The 26,547-nt window shown below is 39.1% G+C and overlaps 1 protein-coding gene across 1 annotated transcript in view; it reads right to left on the bottom strand.

The window, feature by feature from the left end:
- Positions 1 to 4,711: 4,711 nt before the first annotated feature.
- LOC127435169 (leucine-rich repeats and immunoglobulin-like domains protein 3) overlaps positions 4,712 to 26,547 on the bottom strand; it is a 31,742-nt gene continuing 9,906 nt past the window's right edge. Inside the window, exons 2-19 of the mRNA XM_051688406.1 lie at positions 25,621 to 25,692; positions 24,023 to 24,097; positions 18,046 to 18,180; positions 16,447 to 16,590; positions 16,221 to 16,364; positions 15,870 to 16,013; positions 15,622 to 15,765; positions 13,375 to 13,455; positions 13,103 to 13,174; positions 12,940 to 13,011; positions 12,029 to 12,192; positions 9,618 to 9,947; positions 9,021 to 9,302; positions 8,434 to 8,901; positions 7,706 to 7,864; positions 7,479 to 7,619; positions 7,185 to 7,394; positions 4,712 to 7,102 (exon numbers count right to left, since the gene is read on the bottom strand). Coding sequence (XP_051544366.1) covers positions 6,882 to 7,102; positions 7,185 to 7,394; positions 7,479 to 7,619; positions 7,706 to 7,864; positions 8,434 to 8,901; positions 9,021 to 9,302; positions 9,618 to 9,947; positions 12,029 to 12,192; positions 12,940 to 13,011; positions 13,103 to 13,174; positions 13,375 to 13,455; positions 15,622 to 15,765; positions 15,870 to 16,013; positions 16,221 to 16,364; positions 16,447 to 16,590; positions 18,046 to 18,180; positions 24,023 to 24,097; positions 25,621 to 25,692 — 3,058 coding nt within the window. The 3' untranslated portion in view covers positions 4,712 to 6,881. The remainder of the gene's footprint in view (positions 7,103 to 7,184; positions 7,395 to 7,478; positions 7,620 to 7,705; positions 7,865 to 8,433; positions 8,902 to 9,020; positions 9,303 to 9,617; positions 9,948 to 12,028; positions 12,193 to 12,939; positions 13,012 to 13,102; positions 13,175 to 13,374; positions 13,456 to 15,621; positions 15,766 to 15,869; positions 16,014 to 16,220; positions 16,365 to 16,446; positions 16,591 to 18,045; positions 18,181 to 24,022; positions 24,098 to 25,620; positions 25,693 to 26,547) is intronic.

The raw sequence follows: 26,547 nt of genomic DNA on the forward strand, positions 1-26,547 counted from the left end.
CAACAAGCTAGTAACATGCTAACAACACCTAGCAACATGCTAAAGTCATGCTAAAACATGCTAGCAATGCCCAAGTGCTCACAAATGCTAGCAACATGCTAGCGACACCCTTAACCATGCTAGCAACAACTAGCTAATTGCTAAAACATGCTACCAATGCCTAGCTAAGTGCTAAAACATGCTAACACCATGCTAAAACTGCCTAGTTAAGTGTTAAAACATGCTAACATCATACTAACACTGCCTAGTTAAGTGTTAAAACATGCTAACATCATGCTAACACTGCCTAGTTAAGTGTTAAAACATGCTAGCAATGCTTAGCTAAGAGCTAAAAAATGTTAGCAACATTCAAACAAACCCTAGCTGAGTGATAAAACACGCTAGCAATATACCAAAACATGCTAACAATATCTAGGCAAGTGTTAAATTGGCAAGCAACAAGCTAGTAACATGCTAACAACACCTAGCAACAAGCTGATGTCCTGATAAACATGCTAGCAATGCCTAAGTGCTCACGAATGCTAACGACACCCTTAAACATGCTAGCAACAACTAGCTACGTGCTATAACATGCTACCAATGCCCAGCTAAGTGCTAAAACATGCTAACATCATGCTAACACTACCTAGTTAAGTGTTAAAACAGGCTAACATCATGCTAACACTGCCTAGTTAAGTGTTAAAACATGCTAACATCATGCTGACACTGCCTAGTTAAGTGTTAAAACATGCTAACATCATGCTGACACTGCCTAGTTAAGTGTTAAAACATGCTAGCAATGCTTAGCTAAGTGCTAAAAAAATGCTAGCAACATTCTAACAAAAACCTAGCTGAGTGCTAAAACATGCTAGCAACATACTAAACCATGCTAACAATATCTAGGCAAGTGTTAAATTTGCAAGCAACACCTAGCAACAAGCTAACAACACCTGATGTCCTGATAAACATGCTAATAATGCCTAACTAAGTATTAAAACATGCTAGCAAAGTCTGGCAACAAAAACTTCCAAATTTACTAGATTGTACTAGATCTGGACTTTTAAACTCGATTAAACTTTCAGACCAGGCTTTTTCAAGCCAACCTCAAAGTCTGTCCACAAACTTTGTCTAGTTCCAGTTATTCTCTTGTTTTCCTTCAATTGCCAGGAAACTCTTTGTTGGCTGCAGTTTAAACAAAAAACTTCTCTGCTGCATGACACACTTTGATCTACACGCTGCTGTTGTTGTTATAAGAGTTCTATAGCTTGTGTATAAAAATACAGTATAATTTGCAATAGTTTAATAAACATGTCTGAAACACTTTGAAAAAATGCAACAAACCACAGAAACCAGATAAAAATCAATGTCAAACTAAAACACTTTGAAATCAATCAAAATTGGCCCTATTTAATTTCTTAAATACATGTTCCTAGTCTTATTGTGCATGTTATTCCAAAGAGAAAAGTCTTTATAATCTTTTATCAAAATGTAATAACTTGCTCTGCAACAACTTTTCAATTGACTTCATATCGAAACCCACTAAACGTGCCTCAGATTGACTGCCCACTCCCATGACGCACTGTGAATGGAGTCGGTCTCCCTTCACCCTTAAGGCCCAGGTATACTTCACTTTGCGCGTTCCGTCTTGTGCACAGTTGTGCGCACAGCTTTGAAAGTATACCTCATGCGGATGAGCTCGGATGGACGCGTTCGCCACATGCGCAGTACAATTGCTTTATTATACGCTACCAGATATTAGAGGGCAGCACAGAATTGTGTCATTTACAGGACATCCACTCTGAAGGATAAAGAATAAGAAAAACTGAGGATCTGCCATTAGAGGAAGCAAGAACAACAAAATGTTTTGTTGATATGTTTTTCAACGACTACTTGACAGTACAGCACAACTGTGCGTATTGCCACCTAGTGGACTCTTCTATCTCAACAGTCAACCTTGCGCATGCGCGTTTGTCCACGTGGACAGAAAAATCAGACTGCACGCGGACACTGTGCGCAGACATCCGCGGACATTCCTGATGACGAAAATAATGTCACGCGGATATGCTTTGGGCTTTAAACTACTTATATATTTGTACATATATGAATATTTTGCCATAAATGTAAAATTTACTGATTTTATAATTATAGTTAGTTATAAGTTTTATATATTCTCATTTTTATTCAATGACATCATTTGCAATGCTTCATAGGATTGTAGTTCAATCCCTCATGAAAGACAGTAAGTACACAATCTTTTTTTTAGGGGAGGGGATAATTTTTCCCCTTTTTCTACCAATATGCTCGAAGTCCTCGTGGTGGTGTAGTGACTCGCCTCAATCCGGGTGGTGGAGGACGAATCTCCGCTGCCTCCACGTCTGAGACCGTCAATCCGTGCATCTTATTGCGTGGCTTTTTGAGCGCGTTACCGCGGAGACATAGCGCATGTGGAGGCTTCATGCCATTCTCCGTGGCATCCATGCACAACTCACCACGCGCCCCACCGAGAGCGCGAACCACATTATAGTGACCACGAGGAGGTTAACCCATGTGACTCTACCCTCCCTAGCAACCAGGCCAATTTGGTTGCTTAGGAGACCTGGCTGGAGTCACTCAGCACACCCTGGATTTGAACTAGGGAACTCCAGGGGTGGTAGCCAGCGTCTTTCCCACTGAGCTACCCAGGCCCCGTAAGTACACAGTCTTGTATCTTTGATTTCAAAATACTTTTTTGCCTCAAAACAAAAGTTTATAATGTTGTGATTCACCTTTAGAGCTGGCTGGTTTGGTTCATGGCCACAACTCTTTCATGAAGGATTTTATTAAAAGTGTATGGAAGAAATGAATGGGGAAAATACTTCCAGAACCCAGATGGCTGAATAAGTGGACGGGCACTGTTGCACTCTGTTGTCCTCGTGTTTTGTTGACATACAGCAATTCAGAGTAAACTTTGCGTTGCCTTTGAAGGAATGCAATGTGAAGGTTGTACAAAGTAACATTTATCTTTTTTTTCTCCCAATTTGGAATGCCCAATTCCCAATGTGCTTTAAGTCCTCACGGTCGCATAGTGATTTGCCTCAGTCCGGGTGGCGGAGGACGAATCCCAGTTGCCTCCGCGTCTGAGACTGTCAACTCGTGCATCTTATCACGTGGCTTGTTGAGTGTGTTGCCACGGAGACATAGCACATGTGGAGGCTTCATGCCATCCACCGTGGCAACCACGTTCAACTCGTCACGCACCCCACCGTGAACGAACCACAACGAACCGGGACAATTTGGTTGCTTAGGAGACCTGGCTGGAGTCACTCAGCATGCCCTGGGATTTGAACTAGCGAGCTAGCAAACTCCAGGGGTGGTAGCCAGCATATTTTACCACTGAGCTACCCAGGTCCCCAAGTAACTTTTATCTTTAACAACGCTATCAAAGCGAATAACAGGCACAATTACGCCGCTACTACATGGGCCACCATCTTGGTTGTTTTGGGCTGAATCGATCACATGACAACAAATACGTCATCATTTTCAGATATCTCCATCTTCCCCGTCCACACTACAATGCAAAGAAGGCATTTTCAAATGTATCCACATTTTCGAAAAGTGCCGTCTCGGTGTGGATGGAAGACCAAAACATAGAAAAAGAAAGATGTGTTTTCAAATGAAAACATATTGGTGTGGACGTAGCATAGGACCTTTTCTAAAGTAATTAAACTGTAAAACTTCAAAGATACTTGAAGCACTATTTGGGGTTCCTCTGATGCCACACTGATGGAACCCTCTGGAGATCCTCCAGACACCCTTTCAGTTCTCTGAGTGTTCTTTCAGGAACTAAAAGAACTCTCAATGGTTCCTTCAGGCTTCAAGGCTCTTGAAATACATCTTAAAAGTTCCTTGAGGACATAAATAAGATAATTGAGGAACTGGAGTCTCTCTCTGCAGGGCAAGTTCTTCTGTTCTTAAATCTCAAAAACCTCATGAGATGTCCATCAGTCCACACTGCAGGTCTTTCCCAGCACAACATGCTCAAAGACACGTACACACAAGGTGAACCAAGAGTGAACTTCACACCCTGAATAAACACCAGACTCGTCCAGCTGTGTGTGTGCAGAGAGAGCTCATGGCCTTCAGCCAGAGGTTTGTGGTGGAACCTGGAGGCGTTTCCTTTGTATGTCATTGAGAAGAGATCACACTGGTGATGACGACCTTGAGTTCTTGGGTTCCAGACCAGCTGGACAGAGCGCAATGGAATGGAACAAAAGCACAGGGGTTTCAAGACCCAACTATTTTTTGTCTAAATATATATATATATATATATTATTTTAAATGCTTCGCTCATGGCGTGAGATGCTAATAAACAGCGAGACATGATGCAATGGCCACAATACGTCCACTTGATGCATGTCCAACACAGAACAGCTAAAACAGCACAGGAACACGAGTGCGTCCTTTAACTTGGCTGTTGTCAATGTGTTTTCTGTCGGCTGTGATTGAGAATCAACAAAGAAGATAATATTGTCAAAACAAAGCTTGTGAGACATTGTTCCCTGTGACTGTTATTCTTGTGTAAAAATATTTATGTATCTCTTTGCCACATTGAAAATCAGTTTCAATGTACATTTTCGAAAACTACTCTCGAACAGAAATTTCCAAAGCCGAATGCATTTTGTTTAGGTCTTACTATGAACACAAACAGATGTGACAGATTTGTGGATAAAAATCACACTATTTTTCCACTGTGTAGCAGCTTACGGGAGTGTTTATTGTGTGCTGGTTTGTGCAAATAGGTGCTTTACTCAAAGCAAAAAGCTGAATAAACATTATAAACAGACCTGAATGAAACAGTGTTCAAGGGGCATTTTGTGATGTGTGAACAAATTCAAATAAATTAGAATTTACACACAAAAATAGCTCATTTTTAGACTGTTTCTGTCATTAACAAACCGGTGAGGTGGTAAAAACTGGCATATTTTACATAAGTCATATTTGACTCCAGTCTGCACACAATAGGCGTACATTTGAAAGAATATTCTAGGTTGAATACAACTTAAGGTCAATCGACAGCATTTCTGGCATAATGTTTATTACCACAAAAAATTATTTTGACTCATCCCTCCTTTTCAAATCTGTGTTCCAGTGAGACACTTACAATGGAAGTCAATGGGGTCAATTTTTGGAGGGTTTAAAGGCAGAAATGTGAAGATTATAATTTTATAAAAGCACTTACATTAATTCTTCTGTTAAAACTCCTGTATTATTTGAGCTGTAAAGTTGTTTAACCCTTTAATCTCTGAATTTCCTTTTTCAGTGGCATACCCAAAATTAAAGGAGGGAACAAAAAAAACATGGAGGGTCAAGTGTATGGTATCATTGTATAGAAAATGTTTCACATTTATTAATGCTATAGATTGATACATTCTGAGACTCTCAGCCTATGAAACTGCTGAAAAATGTACTTTCTTCCATATTTTTCTGATTTGACATTATATATCTCTGGGTGTAAATAATGTGGCTCTGAAAAACTGCTTTTGTTTTGTTCCCAATCAAGTCAACTGTATCTGAGAAAAATTGTGTGTTGATATGACAAAGCAATCAAAAGTTATAGCATTACAAAAATAATTTATCATAGTGTCCAAAAACGTCTCCAAACAAATAAAACATAATAATTGTACATAAGAACTAATTACATATGCAAACACAACAATGACTAAAGGTTTGTATAGCATGCAGACATGATTTTAGTAATGAGATTTCACAGAATGAGTTTCATTCTGTGTCATTTGAGTCATCATTGAGTCTGTGTCATGTATTTGGCGCCATCTCCTGGTGGTCATATGTAACATTGTGCTTCATGTGGATTATCTAATGATCTATACATCTGATTATCTTGTGTGTGGACTCATTTGAAAGATAATCTCCTCTAAGTAATGGTGTGTGATATTTTATGTTCCGTTTATGTCTCATGAAGTTATGAGCAAAAACAGCATATAAGCAACATCAACATAATTGTCAAAGACATATACTTAGCTATTACTCGCTATATTTTTGTCTGTGAGTAAAACAAATAGGCTGGTTGTATTCTACTCTTTGAGAGCTTTCCAACAACATATGACACATGACTATTTGATCAGTTTCATGTTTTTACTGATCACAATAATATGTGTAGTGCAAAAGTATTTATAAATTATCAAAACGGAACACTTCTGATTTGTCTGCAAATTTCAAAGCACTTGTTCAGATTTGGTCATAATACCTACATGCATTGGAAAGTAGAGCTTCTAAACTTTCAAAAGATACCCATTTTGTCAAGACTGTGGTTATTAATATTTTGACGATTAAGGTTTAAACCTTAGTCGTTTTTACGGCTGTTTTAGGGTTTCTGGCGAAGTTGTAAAATTGCCTATAACTTTACACAGATGCAGTTAGTAAGATTTAATTACACTAAAATCATGTTATCACACATTTTGTTTATGTCTTGTGTCTATACTTTTGAAACAGTGAGTATACTGTAAGTGTCTCACTGGAACACAGATTTCTGCCTTTTTTTAAAGAAAAGGAGCGACGAGACTAAATAAATTTTTGTGCAGATCAACATTATGCCACATATGCTGTCAATTGAGCTTAACTTGTATTAAACCCGGAAATATTCCTTTAAGGAAAAATGCCTGAAAATTAATGGATCATATTTACAGAATTAATTTACAAAATATAATTTTGTATATAAAATTTACATGTTCTTTTTTTGTACAAAGGTTTCTCTCAATCAGTCTCTTGCGTTTCCAATTCCACGTGTCTCTGTTTACTTTCAGGCGAAGCTCCTTTCTGAGGTAGAACGTTTAGAGTTTTTGGTCGCTCTCGTGTTGAAGGAATGGAACGGATTGTAAAGTCACATGATTGCCGTCCATGTGGCGCTAAGACGCCAGTTGCGGTGCAAAAAAGCTCTCTATTGTCCTGCTATTATCAAAGGGCTGTTCATACACACTAGCGTCCAGTTCTGCCTTGACGCGTCCCGCGTGCTCCTCTTCGAGGTCCGAGTCAGTCTGGAGGTCTGCGTATGGATTCTCATGTAGAATGACTCTGTTATGAGAGCTCAGCTCCTGCTGTGGCCTCCACGGGGCTTTTCCAAATGTACCTGAAGACATATATGCTGATTAAACCTCTATTCACATATTAAAACTGATAGTTGAGGCAGTAAACATCGAGTGAATTCTCACCCATATAAGAGCCAGAAGAGCCTCTGGACAGCACACACTCTCCCCGCTCACAGTCCTCAGGACAGGAAGTGTCTGTCTGCAGGTGAAGTCCAGCGGCAGGTGGTTGCATCATTTGATCAAATGGCTCGCTGGTGCAGGCGTATAGATCTCTCCTCCTGGAGGAACTGCTATATGAGTCTCTGCACATGGAGCGCTGCTCTGACGGACAGCCTGAGGAGGACGAGTCTCATTTAAAACACACTGATACACGGGTTCTGATGTCTCTATGTGATGTCACAATGCTGTTTCACTGACCTGTGTATATATCCGGCAGATCTGGACTGTAGCGGTTTCCTCGTCTCAGCAGAGATCCGACCGGCCCTTGATAATGACACAACAGAGGATCAATCGCCGCCTCCATGTCCACCTCACTTCCTGTGTCCAGATGACAGAGACCTGAGAGAACAAAGTGACATGTCTAGGGCATTAATGAATAAATAATTAAATTAAAGTATATCTAGAGGGAATTGAGCTCATCATACTGTTCATGTCTTTAGGTGGCATGTAAAATCCTCCCATGGATGAGCTGATATACTGATGACTGCTGCCGCTCTCTGATGGAATATAAACATCCTGACGCTCAGCTAGAGTCCCCTGAGATGAGAGGTAGCTCGGGATGTCTGCCGGGAGATTCGTCTCATCTAAACACATAAAGAGAGAAAAACAATTACTAATGTTCATTTACTCAAGACTTTAAGCGCAGATAAGCCCTTATAATACAACCAGTCAATTTGTTTTACTCACAGACAATAAAATGAGTAATAGCTACTGAAAGTATATGTCTTTGAACAGGTGTTGCTCATATGCAGCGTTTTCACTTATAACTTCACAAAAAATAAACAGAACATAAAAATATCACATGCCATTACTTAGAGGAGGTGATTATCTTTTAAACGAGCCCACACACAAGGTAATCAGATGCATAGATCAATAGATAATTCCACAATGATGACTCAAATGGCACAGAATGAAACTCATACTGTGAAATCTCTTTACTAAAATGCTACGCAAACCTTTAGTCATTGTTGTGTTTGCATGTGTAATTAGTTCTTATGTACAATCATTATGTTTTATTTGTTTGGAGAGGCTTTTGGACACTATAATAAGTTATATTTGTAATGCAGATTTAGTCTAAATGAAGCTGTCACACCACAGTTGTTTATCTAGATTGATGTTCAATAGATTCTATAGATCTTTACGAGTGACTGACCTGTGTTGGTGATGCTGCAGTCTTCATTGCGTCTGCGTGTGTGATATATGATGACGACCCACACGAGAGACGTGCCCACCACACAGCACACCACCGCAATGATCACGATGCCCACCGTCGTCCAGCCATCCTCCTCGCCCGAGCGTGACCCCAGTGCTCCCCCCCCTGCCGAACCGGAGTCACAGTTGGGATTAGGCAGGATGGCCAGACGGACGTTCCCGCGCTCTGTGCCCAGCGGGTTGGACATCTCGCATGTGTACGTCCCCGCATCTCCCCCTGCGGCGTCTACGATGATCAGCAGTTGATTTCCTGCAGCAAAGAAGTGTCGCTCTGTGACGACAAGCGGGTTATCGTCTTTAGTCCAGTTGAGTCGCGGAGGAGGACTACCGCCGGCAATACACTGCAACACTGCCGTCTCACCTTTAACTACTGTACGGTCCATCAGCGGACGCAAGAAAGACGGAGTTTCTGTAGGAGAAAGAGCAAGCTGGGAATGTCCACTGTTTTCTTCTGTGAATTTCTATCAAATAGATAAAAAGACAGACAGATTGTGTCTTAGTGCTAAGCTTAGCATAGCATGAGTTTACCTAACACAGTTAGCGTAGCGTTAGCAGATATCGCCCCTGCTGTGTTTTGAGCGGTACAGCTGTACACGCCGATGTCCTCCGTCTTAACGTCTACGATGAAAAACACGTCGTCTTTCGGCATGACATGCATTCGTCGCTCGCGAGCCGCTGGGAAATCTGTTCCGCCATCTTTCTGCCAAGCAATCTGCGGCGACGGATGTCCACTCGCGGCACACTCCAGTCGCGCCGTGGCTCCCGCGCGGATCGTCAGATCCATCGGCATTTTCGTAAAGTACGGCAGCACTGAGAGAAAAAACAAGGAATGAAGGATCAATATAATTTTTTGTAAAATATTGAAATATTAGGGACGCAAAGAAAATTTGGCCACCAAAATAGGGTGAAAATATTTTTAGAAATATTTAGAAGAATATCCAGGTTTAATAGGATTTAACGTAAATGATAGATGATATAATAATGGAATTAATATTTAATATATGGAATAAATATATTCATATTTAAATAGCAGAATATGAAACAAAAATATGGGCGATTGTTGTGGACAGTAAAGATAATTGGAATTGAAATGTGTGACACTTCGGACCCCAGCTGAACACTTACTATTGACGGTGAGTTTGGCTTTGGTGGAGTACGATGATCCGAAGTGATTGGAGATGACGCACTGGTATTTGCCCTCACTGGTGAACTCTACGTTATGGAGCTGCAGTGTGGTGGTGTATTCCGTGACCTCGCTGACCTCTCCCGTCTGTGACCTCAGGTGAGCCTGATTGTGAATCTCTGCATAGTTCAACAACTCGTTGTCTTTCTTCCAGGCAAAGGTCATCGGAGAGTCGCTGGAGCTCGCAGCTGAACAAACAAACGTCACGTTTGTGCCTTTGATGGCAGCTTGTGTCTCGGGCTGAACGGTGATCTGAGGTTTAGGGAAATCATCTGCAAAACAAAGAATAGAAAAATTATTCACACTATGACTAAACCATTCGATTTTAGTATAGTTTCAGTTCAATTTCAGTTTAATTTAGGTTTCAATTTTCAGTTTAGATTTATTTAGTTTTTAAAAGTGCAAAGTACATTTTTTTTTGCATAATTAATTTCATTATTGTTTTAATCAAAAATACTCAAGACATTTTTCCCATATATTACATTAAAATGTATTGATGTACCAACATATCAGTACATACGAATAAGAAGTCGACCGATATTGAATTGTCGGTCGAAAGAAATGCAATGTTTTTTTAACTGCCAATAGTTTTTAAAACTGATAGTCTATATGGAATGTAAACATTTTGTTTTCTTAGTCTTTCCTTCCCGAGACAGGGTGGACCAAATTGAATTAAATCCCAGATGCAAAGGGACCTTTAACTATAAACAAGCCCCGGGACTCTTATTTTGAAATGTTTGTGCTTTACTGATTCCAGCTGCTCATTCAAACAGATAAGGGAAATAAAATATGCACTCTTACAATCATCTAAAATGCATTATAATATAAACACCTTAAAGTAAACATTCAAAAGGTCACTTTGAAGCACACAGCGCACGCATTTATTTAGTTAAACTGTAGCATTTTGAAGTTTAATAATAATCATATTAGGCCATATCGCGATTACGGTCTTTCCGTCCCCAAATTTGAGACCTCTTTAAATGATAATTAAGTCTTTTGATATACCATTTAAGATATTTAACCCCTTAAACTCATTTTTGGGCTGCCACATGCAATTTTTCACACTCAAATTTAAAAGCTCATCATTCACACATACTGTGGACTAATTGCAAAATATTGGTCTCATTTTTCAGAGAACCCCCCCCCCCCCAAAAAAGACTCCAATTATTCATAAATAATATTGTATGTGTTTTTAATCTTATTATAAATATATATATATTTTTAAATTAATAATTAAAAAAACATTTTGTTGTCGTAACTTTGTAAACATGTAATTCTGGTTCTGTTCACTCTACCTCACTTTGAAAAGTCTCATTTTATTCCACTAGATGGCAGAAAGCACTAGATAAAATATTTTGTTCTCTCTCACATTCCATCACAATATACAGATCTGAAATGTAGGTGGCGCTCTAACACATTTTAGGCCTCACAGATGTGTCATCCATAGACATTCAGTCTAATGTTCAGTTCAAGCACCACCCTCAATATTTCATTGAATATCTCGGCCTCTGAGTGGACTAGAAGCTCAATCTAGGTGTCATTAGAAAGCTAAGATCCTCCCCTTTGTGGCGATATAAAATGTTTTATCATCAATAGTCGAAAATATATTTTCTGATGATTTGTTTAGCATGCTTTTCCTGCTGGATGGCATATTTTGTTCTGGACATCTAAGATATAACATTGGATTATTCACACAAGCAAGCTCACAGACAAGTTAAAAATGGCTAATTTTTTAGAAAACTCTCTAAGGTAAAAGCAGAAATAAAGTTTTTGGCTATTTGGGGCTTACAGCAGCAGTTATCATAAAAGAGACGTTTGTATTTGATGACTTACAGAAATCATATTTCACTTTGTGATTCTTTTGAAAATCTTTTGAACTGTGGTATTAATGCAACGAAATAAACTATACAGTCACATTCCTGAGAATGAGAGCTTTCATTTGATATATGACTTGTCCATTTTTATATAAATATTTCTACCCCATTACCTCTAGGGGGCGCTAAATTGCGACGCGAATGTTTTGAGTCGTTATTTTGTTATTTTAAGTACAATAAATGCAGAAGTGATGATTATCTATGAAAAGTACATTTTCTAAGCTTTCAAATGATACCTCATATGCCTGACTTATGTTTATGGGGACTTATCACCCCCCTTTGGAACTGCCGGTGACTCCATAAAGTTTAAGGGGTTAAGACTATTTATGACCTTAAATTTTAGAGAACTGAATTTAAGGGCCCACGGGAACCCTGTTCTAAACAGCTTCAAGAAACTGATTTATGGTTTTGTGGAAGATATTTAAACTACAATAAGACAATAAGAGACAGAGAGCTGAAACTCATCTCGCTCAACTCACCGCACACAAACTCGTCCTGAGCGACGGCGAAGACGCTTTTGCCCTTCAGCAGATGTGGATGAGCGCAGCTGGCGTTCACCAGAGGAACAAACGCATGTTCTACCACCCATGGAGAAAACCACTTGAGCTGGCAGTCACACAGCAGACTGGACGAGTTCAGGTGCCTGACAGGCGAAGACACAGGAAACACCGTTATTGGCAAGTACAGAATTATCACTCGATAGCGGAAGAGCAGGAAACAGATTAATGAGGAACTGCTAGTTTATCTACTATCAATTGACAAACAATTCGGGATAACAGTGAGAGTTTAGACATTTATTTTAACAGGGTTCCCACACCTTCAGACCAACGAATGTCTCTGAATTAACCATGACATTCCATGACTTTTACAGTCATCTGTGATTTCTGGATAAGGATTTAAAAACCCATGTTTTTACAGAAGTATTTTAGAATTGCGCATAACAATAAAATAATAGATTCACAATAGAAAGTTACGTCTTTTCCACGACTTTAAAGCAATAGTTCACCACTTGCGCTTGACATATTAGCATGTTCACACAAGAACTGACACGTGCGCAATACAACCGTAAGTTCTTCCGTGAAGAGCAAAAGTGCGAGGAACGTGCAAGCAACTCTCATGAAACTGGATCGGAGAGCTGGACACAAGAGAAGTGTTTTGGTCAATAAGGACTGAATTTTTGCTTTTTTCCCTCTCCCAAAGCGATAGTCTCATTTCAGAAGACAGGGATTAAAGCACTCAAGTCATATGGATTATCTTTATGCTGTCTTTGTGTACTTTTAGGTTTTCCGTGAGCATGGGAACCCTGCTTTAAGTGGCTTTAATCACTGCTGCTGTGAAGTTCATGGCATGTTGACTCGTTCAACTTGAGTTTGAAGCATTTCATACATACAGCTCTGTAAGTTTCTTTATCTGTGAGAAAGCGTTGGCCTGCACTGACATGATGGCGTTGTTACTCAAATCCCTGTTAAGTGATGAGAGAAAAGAAAACAATCATCATCACCACTCCATTATCTTCATCAACTGTGTTGGATCTGACAGAACGAGACACTTACAACTGCTCCAACATCTCCAGACCTGTGAAGGACTTCCTGGTGACCGATCGAATCTGATTGCCTTGCAGGAACCTGAGGAACAGAGAAAACACCTTGTGTAAGTCATGATGTGCTGCAAGATTACATTCTCTATGGACAGAAGGTCTTCTTCTGCACTCATACTGAACTCCTGTAGATCACATTAATCCATCTATTTATTGAGATGAAGCATCACATGGAATTATACTCATTTCTTGAACTATAATGTCAATGTTTACCAAAACAAAACTCACAGTTTCCTCAGGTTGTCGAGAGCAGAGAAAGGGCCGTTCATGTCCTCGATCGTCCACGAGATTTCATTATACTTCAGATCTCTGTGTAGAGAGAGGAAACCACACTGTTAACATCCACACCCTCAAATGCGACTCGTAAAGCTGCTGTGTTTGTGTGTTCATGCGCATGGGACACATATAAATTAACACAGCAAACCAGATGCTCTGAAACAGTGTGAGATGTGACACAATGGCCAAAGACATCCATCACTATGGCAAAAAAAGGTTAAGCGCATCAAAATGTTTACTGATATAGCTGATAGAAATGCAAATTATCAATAAAATTATAAAGGGCCAACATTATAATTTTTTTTTTAACTTTAGCACATGAATCCTATGTTGATATACATCGAATGTCATGAAACACTAGTTCTGAAACACTTTGGAGGCACTAAGGAACACATTAATGGAGAGGAACACTTGGACTGATCAGGGACTCGAGTTTTCCTCGATAAAAATGTATCAGGCAGAATGTATTTGTGATGTACACGATTTATCGGGCAGAACGATATTTGCGACGGAACCGATATATCGGGCAGAACGATATTTGCGACGGAACCGATATATCGGGCAGAACGATATTTGCGACGGAACCGATATATCGGGCAGAACGATATTTGCGACGGAACCGATATATCGGGCAGAATGATATTTGCGACGGAACCGATATATCGGGCAGAACGATATTTGTTTGAAACAAACATTCATTTGATTTAGTGATAGACTGATATATCAGCTACACAGATTAATCGGATGATATTTTGAACACTGTCCGCTTGACCGATTATCAGAAGTGTTAATGCCTTGCATCACTTCCAAAATCTATTGACAGACTTGTCAATGGGTACTTTTGTGAATTTTGCATAAATATTGTCAAATTAAAAAATTTATTTAAACAATTTTTGTTGCCATTCAATTGTATAAATTTCAAATTCCTGTCTAGATTCTGGAATTGGCCATTAAAAACCCATAATAGCCGACCACTAATTAACCGATATATCGGGCAGAACGATATTTGCGACGGAACCGATATATCGGGCAGAACGATATTTGCGACAGAACCGATATATCGGGCAGAACAATATTTGCGACGGAACCGATATATCGGGCAGAACGTTATTTGTGATGGAACCGATATATCGGGCAGAACGACATTTGCGACGGAACCGATATATCGGGCAGAACGATATTTGCGACGGAACCGATATATCGGGCAGAACGATATTTGCGACGGAACCGATATATCGGGCAGAACGACATTTGCGACGGAACCGATATATCGGGCAGAACGATATTTGCGACGGAACCGATATATCGGGCAGAACGATATTTGTGACGGAACCGATATATCGGGCAGAACGATATTTGTGACGGAACCGATATATCGGGCAGAACGATATTTGTGATGGAACCGATATATCGGGCAGAATGATATGGGTCAACATTAGAATTTTTCTGTTTAACTTTAGCACATGAATTCTATGTTGATATACATCGAATGTCATGAAACACTAGTTTTGAAACACTTTGTCGAGAAAAAGGGCATTAAGGAACACATTAATGGAGAGACATTACCTTTATTCTTGATGGAAGTTCTTCCAGACTTTTAATGGACAGTTAAGATTATGGCGTCTTTTACCAAAATGCCCGATAAAAGGGTTGCGTTTTTTAATTCATCCATTTCAAAGCACCACTGCCAAAGATATAAAAACTAAACAATACAAGGAAAAACCAGCAAAGTAACACCCTTTAATTCATGGTCCACCCCTGTGTGTCCGCTTACAATTTTTTGGGTGGAGTGAGGGGGACGGTAACTTCCACTCCCCCCCACAATCACCTCTGACCTGCATTGACCTTCATGCCTGGATGCCATGTGGTTCTATTTAAGGGCGTAGCCTCAGCTCACCGCAACATACATGAGCAAACTACAACACACTTGTCTGACACAGACACACAGGAGTCAAACGTGATTTACATCAGGCAATGTTCAAACATACAGTACCTCGTTTATATAAATCACCTGAAGGCAGTGATATCACTACACAAAAATTCTGCAGTATAACTATGCTAAATATAAAAGCAACATAACAGACCATGACTTGGTGTTTGAAAAAGTGGCCATGAGATTTAAATTATGACATTAATAAGGCACTTCAGGGCAATAAACAGTGATGTAGTGATTGTTAGTGATGTATATGTGAAACTCACAGTGTCTGTAGGTTGCCCAGGCCTCTGAATGCTCCGTCAGCAATGAAACTGATGTGGTTGTTTCCGATGTGAAGCTGCTCGAGAACACCGAGTCCAACGAAACTGCCCTCGTCCAGACGAGTCAAATGATTCCAGCTCACATCACTGTTGCAGAAAATATTCTGTTATTGTTCATCAATCATGATACGTTGAAAAATCCTCATTTGAAAATTTGATTTAAAAACCAACAGAGAAATACACTGACTCACAGCTCAGCGAGTTTCTGGCAGAACTCCCATGCGTCGGGTTTAATGCGACTGATGGTGTTGTGTGACAGATGCAGCTGCTGCAGTGTGAGGAGACCGTACAGCCATCCCTTACTCACCTCCGTCAGGTTATTATACTCCAACTGCCTGCTCAAACACATAAACATGAGCAATAAAGACAAAAACCCAAAAACAAAATGGTTAAATTGTCCAATTCAATTCCATGCAACAATTTACGTAGGAACAGACACATGAATAATTTACACAGAATTTCAAATGAGAACCATAATCACTGATTTTATATTTCTGTTATAGTTTACTGTAATGATAACTGGTATTGTAATCTCCACTCACAGGACTTCCATGTTACTGAGACCCCAGAACGCCCCGTCCATGAGTCGCGTGATGCTGTTCCTCTGGATCTTCAGCGAGCGGAGGCCATGCAGCCCGTGAAACGTCAAACCCTCGATACGCCTCACGCGGTTCCTGCTCAGCTCCCTGACAATCACAGCAGTCAGAGACCAATCACTTATGAGACAGATGTGTGTGTTGACCAGTCACATGGCAGACAAACACTTACAGGTGCTGCAGGTGAGGGAGCTGGAAGATTTTGGCAGGAATGGAGTTCAGACGGTTTTTGTTGAGTTTTAACACCAATAATGAGCTGGACAGATTACTGAAACAGCCATGCTCCAGCGTGGAAATACGGTTATTATTCATGAACCTACAGATATAGAGAACAGTTAATACAATTAAAACATGCTAAAATGTACATTGAAACAGCAGTAAACCGATATATCGACCAGAGTTATATTTCTAATGGAACCAATATATCAGCCAGAATATTTCTGATGAAACCGATATATCGGCCAGAATTATAATTCTGATGAAACCGATATTTCATCCAGAATGATATTTGTGATGGAACTGATATATCGGGCAGAATGATATTTGTGCTGGAACCGATATATCGGGCAGAATGATATTTGTGCTGGAACCGATATATCGGGCAGAATGATATTTGTGCTGGAACCGATATTTCATCCAGAATTACATTTGTGATGGAACCGATATATCAGGCAGAATGATATTTGTGCTGGAACCGATATATCAGGCAGAATGATATTTGTGCTGGAACCGATATTTCAGGCAGAATGATATTTGTGATGGAACCGATATATCGGGCAGAATGATATTTGTAATGGAACCGATATATCGGGCAGAATTATATTTGTGATGTAACCGATATTTCATCCAGAATATTTGTAATGAAATGATATTTGTGATGGAACCGATATATCAGGCAGAATGATATTTGTGATTGAACCGATATATCGGCCAGAATGATATTTGTGATGGAAACGATACATCGGCCAGAATGATATTTGTGATGGAAACGACATATCGTCCAGAATGATATTTGTAATGGAACCGATACATCGTCCAGAATGATATTTGTGACAGAACCAATACATCGGCCAGAATATTTGTGATAGAACCGATACATCGGCCAGAATGATATTTGTGATGGAACCAATATATCAGGCAGAATTATATTTGTTTGAAACAAACATTAATTTGATTTAGTGATAGACTGATATATCAGCTACACAGATTAATCGGATGATATTTTCAAACACTGTCCGCTTGACCGATTATCAGAAGTGTTAATGCCTTGCATCACTTCCAAAATCTATTGACAGACTTGTCAATGGGTACTTTTGTGAATTTTGCATAAATATTGTCAAATTAAAAAATGTATTTAAACAATTTTTGTTGTCATTCAATTGTATAAATTTCAAATTCCTGTCTAGATTCTGGAATTGGCCATTAAAAACCCATAATAGCCGACCACTAATTTGATTTCATCAATTGTGTACATTTCATTTGCTTACACTAAACTGTATTTTATTTATTTCTCATATCATTTCACCATTATATTGGTTATCGGCTGCCCTGATCTCTAGATATTGGCATCAGTAATAGAAGAACACACATCAAATGACCAATACATTTATGAATCTCACTGAAATCAATAGATTCACAATGTTCTCTGACGCAGCGTGAACTCTAGCGTGTAGACACCCTAAAAATACAGTATGAGGAGTGTAGTTCACTGATGTAAAGCTGCTGTATGTTTCTTGAAAGCAGGTCAGTTATAAACACAAGAGCGACTCACAGGTTTTGAAGAGGTAGAGGAGGAAAAGCCCCGGTGTGCACTTCCATAATATTATTGTTGCTAAGGTCCAGCGTTTCCAGGGCAACCAACGAACTGAGCTGCTCTGATGATATCCTCGAGATTTTATTGTTTGCTCTGAAAACAGAAAAAAAGAGTCCAATTCATTTCAGAAAACAGAGATTTGACACCACAGGCGAGTCAGAGTCACACTACGACAGACTGAAGTGCTACAGTAGAAAGCTGTTTGTGTTTTGAGCTAACGGATGTCAACACGCCTCACAACAGGTCACAACAACCGCTTGCTTTCCAGCCGTGTTATTTGGTTTATAAGGTAATTACTAACAAGGTATTTAAAAAAAAAAAAACAGCCAATTACGTGGATGATGAATCTCATTCCTTCAGTGAAAGTGCCGGTGACGAGGCCAGCAATTTCCTGCGTTACATGCCTCCTAAATTGCAGTGCAAGAGCTGCTTGTGTTACAAACATACACACACTGCACAGAGCGGCCTTTGTGTGTGGACGAGAGCGAGAGAGAGACAGAGAGAGAGACAGAGAGAAAACATTCCCTGCAATGGCAGTGGTCTGTAGGTCTTGAATTGGTATTCAGTCGTGTTGCTAATAAACCTACCTCTCTACAAGTTAGGGAGAATCGTTAAATGTTTCCTACTCCTTGAAAGATATTAATGTAATAAGTGTCGTGAGATATCTCACCGGTCTCTGTGACATCACTAGACTCTGTAAACATCAAACAAAAATGTGTCCGCGGTCATTTTGCGCATTCTCATAGTAATGTAGCTGCAGCAAATTATTGAGGCTTAATGCCATTTTTATGCCATGTTGCTCATAACAGTTGTCAGTAGAGGGCGCTATTTTGCAGCTGTTTGTTTTTTAACAACCGCATCTGCTTGAGTCTCAATAAAGCTCATTTGGTATCTTGTGCGGGATTTTGGAAAAAGAGGGCGTGGCTAATTCAACGGTTCAGCGTCTGGAAATTCTAAAAATGGCTCAAATTGCTTACAGCACCTTTAACTTTACATTTATACTGTACTGGCATCAGTGGAGAAGATGTATGTCAGTGTATCACATGCATATGACCAGAGAAAGCTCAAAGAATATGTTTTCACTGTCAAGAAACAAAAACCGACAAAATAATGAAAACATTTGTCAGAAGGCAAACCCAATGAAAGATATTTAACTATTTGAAAAACTGTCTCTGTATTAAAAATCTAATGAGTTGACTGTAAGTGATTTTTTGTTTACTTTAATAATGTGCCTTACTAAATGCAATTGTTTTCTTTAGAAAAAGAGGGACGAGCCAAAATGATTTCCTGTGGTAATCAACATTATGCCACAAACACTGTCAACAGAGTTTAACTTGTATTAAACAACATTTCTTGAAAGGTGTCTAAGCAGTCCTGGTTTTGGTGGCAATGCCATCCTCTACCCACCCACCTTTTTACATATATTCACACCCCTTTCATTTATTTTTTTTTCAAAGTTTGAGGTGTGAACAACTGCCGCTGAACTAGGGGGTTTCACGACACTTTAAAAGGTAGCTGCATATATAGGCAGTGAAATCAAGTGTTTTTGTAATGCTGAGAGTAGAGTTGTGCACGAGTAATTGAGTACTCGTTCTGCACCGGCTACTTGACTATTAAAACCACTACTCGAATATAGCAAATTGATTTTTTTTTTGTGCATTTTCCACTAGGGGGGTGCTGTAAATGTGTGACGTCGAGGTGTTGGATGAGAGAAGATATGATGTCTGTGATTTTGAAAGCAAAGACAAATGTAGCGCTAGCAATACTTGAAAAATTTGCATTCTTATTGAATTCCACTCTATTGAAGCGGTACGAGAAACTCGGAAGCTTATCAGATCAGTATGTGTATGTATGTGCATTAAATCTGTTAACACAGGCAGGGCGCATTTTATTAAAAAACAACTTTCACCACTTGTTTTTCTGAATAACTACATGCAAAATTATACAAATGTGATGGCCGTCATGTTGACTCAAATGCAAAGTATACTTCGGTTTTGATGCAAACGCTAGCTTTTCAAAGTATACTTCATTTGACTGTGCGTGGATACACAGGCGGTTGGCACATGTGCATGACGACTGCTATGAGATACTAGACTATTTCTCTTCAGGAGTTTAGACACATTAAGATGTCTTTATATTCCTTCAGACTCGATTGTTACAAATGCAGGTATCTCCAGACCTCCTCAAACACGCGCTCCTGACTTGCACTGTTGTTTTCACATTCGTCTCCTGTTGTTCAGCGGCGATTACATCATATTTTTAGTGCATCTTCGTGACAGCAAAGGTTCAATTGTGTGCTGCCACCTTGTGCGTGGTTATAAAAATCGGGTCGAACGCATTTAGTGCTCGAGCACTCTTCTGATGACTACATTTGTGTCACGCGACCTATACGTAGATGCCTAGCGTTTGCGTCTGACCGCAGAATACTTCAGAGTTTATATATATGTATTACCCTTATGCCGTCAGTATTGGTTTTTATGTTTCTAAGCTCCGGGGCGTGTGCAATAATTACCTTATTTTGACTGTGAATAAAACAACCTCAATTTTGTACGTGTCATACTTGTTATTTTTAACTTACATTTGAATTTACTCGTTTTTTGTGGGTAAGAGTACCCAACCACACAATTACTCGAAAATGCCCATCCCTAGTTGTGAGGGGGAAATGAGTCAAAGGTATTGAGCGAGAGAAACAGATAACACACTAGACGTGTCAGTGCAGGTCTCGCCGGAGAGACACAGCAGTGTGAAAAAAAAATCTAAATCACAATCAGGTTGCAGCTGTAAACTGAGAATTGCACATTTTACATAAAGAATATGGCATACAGATGACCTACACAAAATAAGATCTAATGTAAATTCTGTGTGTGTGCGCGTTATCTCTACACCCCTCAGAGTTCAGACAAACAAGTGTTTCATTGTGTCTTGTCGTCACACACAACTCAAATTTGTTCAACCAATTTTCAGCAAATAAGGCTGCTACACACTGTTATTATAATCACTGCAGACTCTGACGTGTAAAGAGAAAACGTAAAGTTGGTGCATATTTTCCACGTGTAGTAAAGACATTAATAATCAGATTACAGTATCCAAACCGTCCTAACACACACATCACTTTATAGTACAGGAGGACTGTAAAACCACCATAATACATCGCGGTGCAAATCATTTTATATCACAATAAAGAATGAGAGAGGTCTGAGGTATCGTATAGCTCTTATTTAAACATTCTCTCAGACTGAGCGTCTCTAGTGTTTGACCCCACAGCAGCACTCAAAACAAACGCCATCAGCTCACATCTGTGAGTCATTTACTCATTATTACAGCAATTAATTCAGCTATTTCACAGCAATCTTCAGCCTTGAACAATTAAAGAGCTATATGATCCCAATCTGTCACTGCTGCTCACCAGAAATTAGCTGGAAAATTTGACCAACAGATTGCAAGATTGAACTTTGATAAAGCACATTGATAAACTAAAGTCTAAAACAGTTCTTCTCAACTTTGGAAGCTCAGGGGCCGCAAAGCAGGATCCCTAAAGTCTTGAGGGGCGCACTCTTAATTTAAGTAACTCTACAGCAGGGACTAAAAATGGTTCAAGGAACAAAAACGAAAACGAACTGTTTACAGACAGATTGTTTCACTTTTAATCAACTATATCACAATTCCAGTGGGTCAGAAGTTAATTGTGGCTTTAAGCAGCTTGGAAAATTGCAGAAAATGATGTCAAGCCTTTAGACAATTAGCTTCTGATAGGAGGTGTACTGAATTGGAGGTGTACCTGTGGATGTATTTTAAGGCCTACCTTCAAACTCAGTGCCTCTTTGCTTGACATCATGGGAAAATCAAAAGAAATCAGCCAAGACCTCAGAAAAAAAAATTGTGGACCTCCACAAGTCTGGTTCATGCTTGTGAGCAATTTCCAAACACCTGAAGGTACCACGTTCATCTGTACAAACAATAGTACACAAGTATAAACACCATGGGACCACACAGCCATCATACCGCTCAGGAAGGAGACGCATTCTGTCTCCTAGAGATGAACGTAGTTTGGTGTGAAAAGTGCAAATCAATCCCAGAACAACAGCAAAGGACCTTGCGAAGATGCTGCAGGAAACAGGTAGACAAGTATCTATATCCACAGTAAAACGAGTCCTATATGCGACATAACCTGAAAGGCTGTTCAGCAAGGAAGAAGCCACTGCTCCAAAACTGCCATAAAAAAGCCAGACTACAGTTTGCAAGTGCACATGGGGCAAAGATCTTACTTTTGGAGAAATGTCCTCTGGTCTGATGAAACAAAAATTGAACTGTTTGGCCATAATGACCATCGTTATGTTTGGAGGAAAAAGGGTGAGGCTTGCAAGCCGAAGAACACCATCCCAACCGTGAAGCATGGGGGTGGCAGCATCATGTTGTGGGAGTGCTTTGCTGCAGGAGGGACTGGTGCACTTCACAAAATAGATGGCATCATGAGGAAGGAAAATTATGTGGATATATTGAAGCAACATCTCAAGACATCATCCAGGAAGTTAAAACTCAGTCGCAAATGGGTCTTCCAAATGGACAATGACCCCAAGCATACCTCCAAAGTTGTGGCAAAATGGCTTAAGGACAATAAAGTCAAGGTTTTGGAGTGGCCATCACAAAGCCCTGACCTCAATCCGACAGAACATTTGTGGGCAGAACTGAAAAAGCGTGTGCGAGCAAGGAGGCCTACAAACCTGACTCAGTTACATCAGTTCTGTCTGGAGGAATGGGACAAAATTCCAGCAACTTATTGTGAGAAGCTTGTGGAAGGATACCCAAAACATTTGACCCAAGTTAAACAATTTAAAGGCAATGCTACCAGATACTAACAAAGTGTATGTAAACTTCTGATCCACTGGGAAAGTGATGAAAGACATAAAAGCTGAAATAAATCATTCTCTCTACTATTATTCTGACATTTCACATTCTTAAAATAAAGTAGTGATCCTAACTGACCTAAGAAAAATAAATGGTACACAATACGGGACTTTTAATTGTAAAGAAGCCCGAAATACACATGGGACTCTTATTTTGAAATGTCTGCACTCCCAGTTGTGAGCTCACTGACGGCTGATTCGCTGAGTAAGTGAATCTGATTCAAACTGCTAACCTGAGTTCAAACCCTCAGTTCTTTTTGGTGATTCATGAAAAAGATCCAGTTCAAAAGAATCATTTGGTCAGACTCTCTCACGCTGGGTTTGTTGTTGTTGCATGCGGTGCAGCGAGATCATCACCACAACAGAATGGGCGAAAAGCAGTGTGAGACACACTGATGGTGCGCACTCTATAGATGTATTCAATAACTCACAAGATGATATCTGATGAAACCGCATATGAATGCACACAACCCGACTGTCACCAATGGCGACTAGAAAGGGTGGGGCTTCCCAAAAAAGACTGGATGTCTATGGGCAGAGTTGGGACACCCCCTGCTTTTCAGAACTGTATACTGGAATAGAAGGGGATAGAGAAAGAAAATGTTTTCTAGTGTTAGCCATCACCTAGATGAACGATTTAAGACCACAAGTAGAGAGATAGAGCAAACAGAGCCTTTATAACAAGCTTTTGAAATTTAACATAAATAGGGTCAATTTGACCCTTAAGGACAATGTAGGGACTTGACTGTTAAGACCAAGGAGGGTTTAAGTATAAATTATCAGGATTGTTCAAATGAAGTCTATATTTTATCCAGCCCTAATTATTTTGGTGTGAAAACCATCTTTCAATTTATAAATTTTCATCTGCATTTGATTTGGTCACGTCTCTCTTGGTGTAAATACGATTTCAACTTGTGACTTTATGAAAACCAACGATCTGTGAAATCAAAAACAAAATCAATTGAAGATTACAACTGATCAGTGATTAGTGGAGTGATTAGTAAAGTAGATTTACAGAGTTTAATACTCACAGAATGAGACTGCTCAGGTTTCCTGCGTTTGGCCCCAAATCTGGTATCGACTCAAACTCGTTGTTATTCAGCTTTCTATAAACATAAAACCAAATGGTTACACACATAAATTTCATCTGTGACATTTGATTAAAAATACTAAATACTAAAATCAAGACCCAAAACACAAAATATGAAGGTAAAATAGTGCCTAAATGATTTGCATGCGCAGAGTAAGATTTGTGAAAGCGTAAATCAAACTGCAAGTGTAAAAATAAATTGCATGTGCACAGAACGTTTTGTAAGTGTAAATCAAGTTGTGCAAGCATAAAAATAATTTGCATGTGCACAGAACGTTTTGTAAGTGTAAATCAAGTTGTGCAAGCATAAAAATAATTTGCATGTGCACAGAACGTTTTGTAAGTGTAAATCAAATTGCAAGTGTAAAAATAATTTGCATGTGCACAGAACGTTTTGTAAGTGTAAATCAAATTGCAAGCGTAAAAATAAATTGCATGCGCACAGAACGTTTTGTAAAAGTGTAAATTAAATTGCACACCAAACAAACTAGGTGTGCAAGTGTAAAAATAAATTGCATGCACACAGAACGTTTTGTAAGTGTAAATCAAATTGTGCAAGCATAAAAATAATTTGCATGTGCACAGAACGTTTTGTAAGTGTAAATCAAGTTGTGCAAGCATAAAAATAATTTGCATGTGCACAGAACGTTTTGTAAGTGTAAATCAAATTGCAAGTGTAAAAATAATTTGCATGTGCACAGAACGTTTTGTAAGTGTAAATCAAATTGCAAGTGTAAAAATAAATTGCATGTGCACAGAACGTTTTGTAAAAGTGTAAATCAAGTTGTGCAAGTGTAAAAATAAAATGCATGCACACAGAACGTTTTGTAAAAGTGTAAATCAAGTTGCAAGCGTAAAAATAAATTGCATGTGCACAGAACGTTTTGTAAAAGTGTAAATCAAGTTGTGCAAGTGTAAAAATAAAATGCATGCACACAGAACGTTTTGTAAAAGTGTAAATCAAGTTGCAAGCGTAAAAATAAATTGCATGCGCACAGAACGTTTTGTAAAAGTGTAAATCAAATTGTGCAAGTGTAAAAATAAAATGCATGCACACAGAACGTTTTGTAAAAGTGTAAATCAAGTTGCAAGCGTAAAAATAAATTGCATGCGCACAGAACGTTTTGTAAAAGTGTAAATCAAGTTGCAAGCGTAAAAATAAATTGCATGCGCACAGAACGTTTTGTAAAAGTGTAAATCAAATTGCACACCAAACAAACTAGGTGTGCAAGTGTAAAAATAAATTGCATGTGCACAGAACGTTTTGTAAAAGTGTAAATCAAGTTGTGCAAGTGTTAAAATAAATTGCATGCACACAGAACGTTTTGTAAAAGTGTAAATCAAGTTGCAAGCGTAAGAAACAAATATTAGCAATACTTTAAAGCTTTGCATAAGTGTAATTCATGTGTAGTGCATTAAATAATATTTACTATTAATTAACATTGGCAAAGCATTTCGGTGAATAGATGGAATTAGCTGGTATCACAGAACTCATGCAAATTATTTAGGCACAATTTTACCTTCATAGAGAGCACTTACATTTCATGGAGGTATGATAGACTGCCGGTCAGCGCTTCAGGAAATGTGTGTAACTTGTTATGACTCAGATCCCTGTAAAAGAAAATCAGCCATCAAAGATGCGCACATGTGCAGCGCTTGCCACAAATCATGCAAAGAGAATCAGTGTCACTCAACTGAGACGCCTCAAACAAAACAAACCCGAGAGAGGCAGAAAGAGAAAATAAACAATCTAGATTATATAAGCAAGACATACAAGATCACACTAAACTACATTGAACAATCAAAACAATAATAACAGAAGTATTAAATGAGCATGCTAAAATTTAAATTCAAATCAAGTCAGCGAGCTTGTTAACAAGAGTTCAGTGTTTCCTACAGACTTCCACAAAACAAGCACTGTTTTGTAACATTTTCCAATAATAATAATAATATAATTTACTACAGCAAAACTCTTCTGTGAATGTTTATCTTTAACTAGACATCATCATACGAGTGTTGTTGTCAGATGTTGATTCAGTAACTGCACTGACTGATTCGGCGAGTGAATCATCTGACTGGTTCGGCGAGTGAATCATCTGACTGGTTCGGCGAGTGAATCATCCGACTGGTTCGGCGAGTGAATCATCCGACTGGTTCGGCGAGTGAATCATCCGACTGGTTCGGCGAGTGAATCATCCGACTGGTTCGGCGAGTGAATCATCCGACTGGTTCGGCGAGTGAATCATCCGACTGGTTCGGCGAGTGAATCATCCATCCAATTTTTGAAGGGTTTAAAAGGCAGAAATGTGAAGATTATAATTTTATAAGTTGTTCAAACTTGTGTATCATTTGAGCTGTAAAGTTGTTTAAATCATAATTTTAGGGTTTGTTGCCGTTACATCATAGCAACGAAGTTGTAAAATTGTCTGTAACTTTACACAAATGTGTTTAGTAAGTGATTTTATC

The sequence above is a fragment of the Myxocyprinus asiaticus genome, chromosome 45 (assembly GCF_019703515.2).
Source record: "Myxocyprinus asiaticus isolate MX2 ecotype Aquarium Trade chromosome 45, UBuf_Myxa_2, whole genome shotgun sequence".
Taxonomy (NCBI): Eukaryota; Metazoa; Chordata; class Actinopteri; order Cypriniformes; family Catostomidae; genus Myxocyprinus; species Myxocyprinus asiaticus.